The following is a 7,580-nucleotide window of genomic DNA, read 5'->3' as shown; positions in this document are numbered from 1 at the left end:
AATCTCCAGACAAAACAAAATCAACAAGAACGTACGACGATAAGAAAATAGAGACAACAAAACAGCTGATAGATTTAATTGAAATAATAAAAACAACAAAATGAATTCATTCTCAAAAAAATACTAGAGCAACAAACAACGTAGTGTGGTGGTTACTCTAAAGAATAATAATAAAATAAGTTGTTGGTGTTTTTACTATTTCTTCTACATAAAACAAAAAATAAAATTAACTAAAATTTTACAAACTAATTGCATGTTAATTATTGTTGTTTTAAAACAAATAAAGAAAATCTACAACGATAACAACAACAGTTACTAACTTAATAAAAGATAAGACTAAATTTGCAAAAAAGAAACGAACATTAAAATAAAATCTAAAAGTTAAGGAAAAAATAAACCAAACAACATTTAAATAATAAGTTATTAAAAGGTTATTAACAAAATACCAACAACTACACAAAAGTGAAAATATAGATAAAGTTGAACAAAAAAAAAAAAAAACACGAGAATCTACACAAAAGCAGATTGTACGAACCCATACTTGTTAAAAGAATTTAATAAATTATAAACCCTTACAATTGTTTATTTTTTTTACAGTAAAACTAATAAATCAAGGTAAACATTTTGTTAAATAATTAAGATAATTTAAATTAAAACAATTTTTTAATACACATTTTCTATGTTTTCTTTTAGCTTCTCTGGATTTATTTTGCCTAGACTTGTCTTCTTTTTTGTCGTTTTTTTTCTTTTTGACTGTTTTTACTCTTCAATAGCAACAACCAACCATGACCAATATGCGTCCTCCAAATAAATCGACTTTATTGAAAGTCGTTATATTGGGCGATGGTGGCGTTGGCAAATCATGTCTTATGAATCGTTTTGTCTCTAATCGTTATGATGAGAACAATTTCCATACAATTGGTGTGGAGTTCATGAACAAAGACATTGAGGTGGATGGTGAGAAGTATACATTGCAGGTAAGTTTTTCAAATAGATAATAAACTTTTTCTTTAATAAATAAAGACTAGACTGTAGTCCAGATTATGGACCTAACTCTAGAGTAGACTATGTATAAGTACTAGGATCGAATAGACTTAAGTCAACATTATAGATTACACACAATAGACTGAACCTTAGGCTATAGACTAGACTATATACTAGAATATTGACCAGACTAGCGAATAGACTATAGGCTAGACTTAAAACTAAACTATAGGCTAGACTACAGACTAGATTAAAAACTAGACTAAAGACTAATCCAAAGACTTTATTATAGACTAGACTACAGACTATAAACTAGACTGCAGACTATACTATAAACTAGACTAAAGCCTAGACTTTAGACTAGACTAAAATAGACTATAGCCCAGACTATAGATTAGACTATATACTAGACTATGGACTAGACTAGACTATAGACTAGAGTATAGGCTAGACTATAGACTAGACTATAGGCTAGACCACAGACTAGACTATAGGCTGGACTATAGAATAGACTATAGACTGGACTATAGAATAGACCATAGACGAGAATATAGACTAAACTATATAATAGACAATAGACTAGACTATATACCATATAGTTGACTAAACAATATACTAGACTATAGACTAAACTAGAATATACCTTGACTATAAACTAGACAATAGACTAGACATATTATATTTACTAGACTATATACTAGTCAATATATACTAGACAATAGACTATAGACTAGACTCTGGAATAGACTATAGCCTATACTTGAGACTAGAATATAAAGTCTATAGACTAGACAATAGACTACCCTATAGATTAGACAATGAACTAGACTATAGACTAGTCTATAGGTTAGAATATAGACTATACTGTAGACTATGTTCTATACTTTTGGCTGAAATAGACTATAGACTACTATATAGACAAGACTATAGACTAGAATATAGGCAAGACTATAGACTAGACTATAGACTAGACTATAGACTAGACTATAGACTAGACTATAGACTAGACTATAGACTAGACTATAGACTAGACTATAGACTATACTATAGACTATACTATAGACTAGACTATAGATTAGACTATAGACAAGACTATAGACTAAACTATAGACTATACTATAGACTAGACTATAGACTAGACTATAGACTAGACTATAGACTAGACAATAGACTAGACTATAGACTAGACTATAGACTAGACTATAGACTAGACTATAGACTAGACATAGACTAGACTATAGACTAGACTATAGACTAGACTATAGACTAGACTATAGACTAGACTATAGACTAGACTATAGACTAGACTATAGACTAGACTATAGACTAGACTATAGACTAGACTATAGACTAGACTATAGACTAGACTATAAAGAGAACTAGACTATAGACTAGACTATAGACTAGACTATAGACTAGACTATAGACTAGACTATAGACTAGACTATAGACTAGACTATAGACTAGACTATAGACTAGACTATAGACTAGACTATAGACTAGACTATAGACTAGACTATAGACAAGACTATAGACTAGACTATAGACTAGACTATAGACTAGACTATAGACTAGACTATAGACTAGACTATAGACTAGACTATAGACTAGACTATAGACTAGACTATAGACTAGACTATAGACTAGACTATAGACTAGACTATAGACTAGACTATAGACTAGACTATAGACTAGACTATAGACTAGACTATAGACTAGACTATAGACTAGACTATAGACTAGACTATAGACTAAGACTATAGACTAGATAGAGACTAGACTATAGACTAGACTATAGACTAGACTACAGACTAGACTATAGACTAGACTATAGACTAGAACTATAGACTAGACTATAGACTAGACTATAGACTAGACTATAGACTAGACTATAGACTAGACTATAGGCTAGACTATAGACTAGACTATAGACTAGACTATAGACTAGACTATAGACTAGACTATAGACTAGACTATAGACTAGACTATAGACTAGACTATAGACTAGACTATAGACTAGACTATAGACTAAACAATAGACTAGACTATAGACTAGACTATAGACTAGACTATATACTAGACTATAGACTAGCCTATAGACTAGACTATAGACTAGACTATAGACTAGACTATAGACTAGACTATAGACTAAACTATAGACTAGACTATAGACTAGACTATAGACTAGACTATAGACTAGACTATAGACTAGACTATAGACTAGACTATAGACTAGACTATAGACTAGACTATAGACTAGACTATAGACTAGACTATAGACTAGACTATAGACTAGACTATAGACTAGACTATAGACTAGACTATAGACTAGACTATAGACTAGACTATAGACTAGACTATAGACTAGACTATAGACTAGACTATAGACTAGACTATAGACTAGACTATAGACTAGACTATAGACTAGACTATAGACTAGACTATAGACTAGACTATAGACTAGACTATATAATAGACTAGTCTATATGTTAGTTTATAACGCAGACTTCAAAATGGTTTAAATTTACCAAATTTGTCATTAACTGATGTTGTTGTTATCTTTATTTTGTTTTGCTAAATTACAACAATTTAACACTTTTAGCTATTGTCTATTATTGTACAGACAATAAACGATCATAGACCGTTAATTGTGACAACTTGTCATGCCAATTTCGGTTGACAAATAAAAACAAACGTCACAAATTTAAAATTGCAATCGATGTTCACTAATCAATGCAATATAAGCTTAAAATGATACAAATCAAATCTAATCATTAAATCAATATAAAGAACACAAAAAAAAGCGTATTGAAATTAATTATAGTGACGTTTAAATAATTGAATTTATTTACGTTTTGCAAACAATAAGAATTTATTGTTTTTGTTAGTTTAAGATGACTTTATTAGTCAACATTAGGAAGTACATTTGGAATTAGTTTAATGGGAAATTCTTTATGATTAAGAGAATTTGTTTTAGTTTTGTCAAATTTTGGATTTTTTGAAGTTTTTTTTTTTGGAGGAAATTAAAAAAATTAATAAAATTTAAAATTGTTTAAATTAAAAATGGAAATGTGGTGGGGAGGTGTGTGATTTCGGAAATTGAAACACATGTTATAAGAAAACTGTTAAACAGACAAAATACTAGATTGTCAGGGAATAAAATCGATTAGAGAAACTTGTAATGACTAAAGTTGAAAAATATTTATTAATCATGTTATTAAAGCGACATTTTTTTTGTAAAATTATTAACTAATTGCTAAGTAATTATCATTAAATAATTAGTTTTTTTGTGATATTATACAAAAATATTCTATTTTTTCTAGATATGGGACACTGCTGGTCAGGAACGTTTTCGTGCTTTACGCACACCTTTCTATAGAGGTTCAGATGTTTGTTTATTATGTTATGCCATCGATGATTATGATAGCTTTCGTGGCCTTAAACAATGGCGCGAAGAATTTCTACATTATGCCGATGTTAAGGCAGATAAATTTCCCTTTATTGTAGTGGGCAATAAGGTCTGTATAAGGAACTAAACATAAAACCAAATTTTAAAATAATTTCTTTCATCCTCTTAACAAGCACAGAACGATTTGGCACAACAATGCCGTCAGGTAGGTTCGGATGAACTTAAACAATGGTGTGATAACTTTCAAATACGAAGTCACATTGAAACCTCTTCGAAAACGGCCACCAATGTTAATGATGCTTTCATCTTGGCCGTACGTCAATGGAAACATATGGAACGTATAGCAGAAATTGAATTAAAACAAAATGACACAATTGATTTGACCAAAACAATACGTTTAGCACAAAATCGTTTTTGTTGTACGGGTGGTGGTGGTAGCAGTGCATCCACCACAACAGCTACAGGTAATTTAGAATCAGAAGATGAATCTATGCATACACCCTCACCACGACGATTTGGTAAACGTCCAACGAAACCTCAAGAAACTCATTATCAACTTTAAAAAAGAAAACGAATAATTATTGAAAAAATAATGCGAACCACAAGGAGCAGCAGTAGTAGGAGTTTTTTGTTTGGTTTTCTAAAAGCAAGATTCTAAAACTATAATTGGTTGTAATCACCACAAAAAAGAGAAAAAAATCATTTATATGTAAGTTTTTTTTTTCTAAATATTTTTTAATTTTGTAGTTTGTTTTTCAAATCGAAAACTTTAATTTTTGTAAATTGTAGTACAAACTTCTTAAATTTCAGTACAATAACCTTGCCCCGATTGCCTTTTTTTGTATACATTCCCGAAAATGTAAAGAAAAAGAGAATCTCCCTTTTTTAAACACTAACTTTCCTTAGCTATAGAAAAGCACAAATTTTCAAAGCTTTCAAATTTAGTTTTTTTTTGTTCTGAAAGTTTTTCGTTGAGATTACACTATAGACTAGACTCTGGGAAAGACTATAGACTAAATCATAGTCCATAATATAGACTAGACTATAGACTAGACTATTGTCTATACTATAGACTAAACTATAGACTAGACTATAGACTAGACTATAGACTAGACTATAGACTAGATTATAGACTAGACTATAGACTAGACTATAGACTAGGCTATAAACTGGACTATAACTAGACTATAGACTAGACTATAGACTAGACTATAGACTAGACTATAGACTAGACTATAGACTAGACTATAGACTAGACTATAGACTAGACTATAGACTAGACTATAGACTAGACTATAGACTAGACTATAGACTAGACTATAGACTAGACTATAGACTAGACTATAGACTAGACTATAGACTAGACTATAGACTAGACTATAGACTAGACTATAGACTAGACTATAGACTAGACTATAGACTAGACTATAGACTAGACTATAGACTAGACTATAGACTAGACTATAGACTAGACTATAGACTAGACTATAGACTAGACTATAGACTAGACTATAGACTAGACTATAGACTAGACTATAGACTCTAGACTATAGACTAGACTATAGACTAGACTAGACTATAGACTAGACTATAGACTAGACTATAGACTAGACTATAGACTAGACTATAGACTAGACTATAGACTAGACTATAGACTAGACTATAGACTAGACTATAGACTAGACTATAGACTAGACTATAGACTAGACTATAGACTAGACTATAGACTAGACTATAGACTAGACTATAGACTAGACTATAGACTAGACTATAGACTAGACTATAGACTAGACTATAGACTAGACTATAGACTAGACTATAGACTAGACTATAGACTAGACTATAGACTAGACTATAGACTAGACTATAGACTAGACTATAGACTAGACTATAGACTAGACTATAGACTAGACTATAGACTAGACTATAGACTAGACTATAGACTAGACTATAGACTAGACTATAGACTAGACTATAGACTAGACTATAGACTAGACTATAGACTAGACTATAGACTAGACTATAGACTAGACTATAGACTAGACTATAGACTAGACTATAGACTAGACTATAGACTAGACTATAGACTAGACTATAGACTAGACTATAGACTAGACTATAGACTAGACTATAGACTAGACTATAGACTAGACTATAGACTAGACTATAGACTAGACTATAGACTAGACTATAGACTAGACTATAGACTAGACTATAGACTAGACTATAGACTAGACTATAGACTAGACTATAGACTAGACTATAGACTAGACTATAGACTAGACTATAGACTAGACTATAGACTAGACTATAGACTAGACTATAGACTAGACTATAGACTAGACTATAGACTAGACTATAGACTAGACTATAGACTAGACTATAGACTAGACTATAGACTAGACTATAGACTAGACTATAGACTAGACCATAGTTTAGACTATAGACTAGACTATAGACTAGGCTATAGGCTGGACTATAGACTAGACCATAGACTATACTATAAACTAGACTTTATACTAGGCTGTAAACTATGCTACCGACAAGGCTATATACTAGTATAGAGATTTGACTATAGATTCGACTATAAACTAGACTATTGACTAGACTATAAACTAGACAAGGCTATAGACTATACTAAAGAATAGTCTATACTGCAGACTAGTCTAGACGAAAGTATAAAGTAGATTATAGACTAGTCTATAGACTATACTATAGTCTATAATCTAGTATATATTCTTGTCTATAGTTTTGTCTAGATGATTGTCTAGTATATAGTCTATTCTAGACGTATGTATGTGTAGTCTATAGTTTAGTCTATTGTCTAGTCTAAAATCTTGTCTATAGTGTAGTCAAAAGTCTATTCTTTAGACTGTATCCTAGGATAAGGTGTGTGCCAGATTATGGTATATAGTCTGCTAGATTATTGCCTAGTCTATACTCCAATCTAAAGTCTAATGTTTAATCTAGTCTGTAATCTATTCTATAGTTTAGTCTATAGTCTAGTCTAGTATTGTCTTGTCTAAAGTTTATAGTATAGTCTAGTGGAAAGTCTTGTCTATAGACTAGTCTATAGTTCTAAAACTAGTCTATTCTATAGACTGTATTCTAGGATGGTATAACTTATTTAGCTGAATATTGACTAAAGCATAAACTAGACTATGGACCAGTGTATATATTATAAAGG

The 7,580-nt window shown here is 30.7% G+C and overlaps 1 protein-coding gene across 2 annotated transcripts in view; it reads left to right on the top strand.

Annotated features, from left to right (window-relative positions):
• Positions 1–103: 103 nt before the first annotated feature.
• Positions 104–7,580, top strand: part of LOC111683078 (ras-related protein Rab-9A) — a 16,821-nt gene continuing 9,344 nt past the window's right edge. The window contains exons 1-4 of one of the 2 annotated variants that reach the window (XR_006941569.1): positions 104–615; positions 694–977; positions 4,308–4,502; positions 4,572–5,102. Coding sequence is in view for 1 of the 2 variants with exons in the window: in XM_023445112.2 (XP_023300880.2) it covers positions 786–977; positions 4,308–4,502; positions 4,572–4,955 (771 nt within the window). In the remaining variant the exon portion in view is untranslated. Of the gene's footprint in view, positions 616–693; positions 978–4,307; positions 4,503–4,571; positions 5,448–7,580 lie in introns of those variants that run through there. The other variant, XM_023445112.2, reaches the window with a different exon arrangement.

The sequence above is a fragment of the Lucilia cuprina genome, chromosome 2, assembly GCF_022045245.1.
Source record: "Lucilia cuprina isolate Lc7/37 chromosome 2, ASM2204524v1, whole genome shotgun sequence".
NCBI lineage: Eukaryota > Metazoa > Arthropoda > Insecta > Diptera > Calliphoridae > Lucilia > Lucilia cuprina.
The sequence above is the reverse complement of the archived record's forward strand: the minus strand, read 5'-3'. Positions and strand labels throughout refer to the sequence as shown.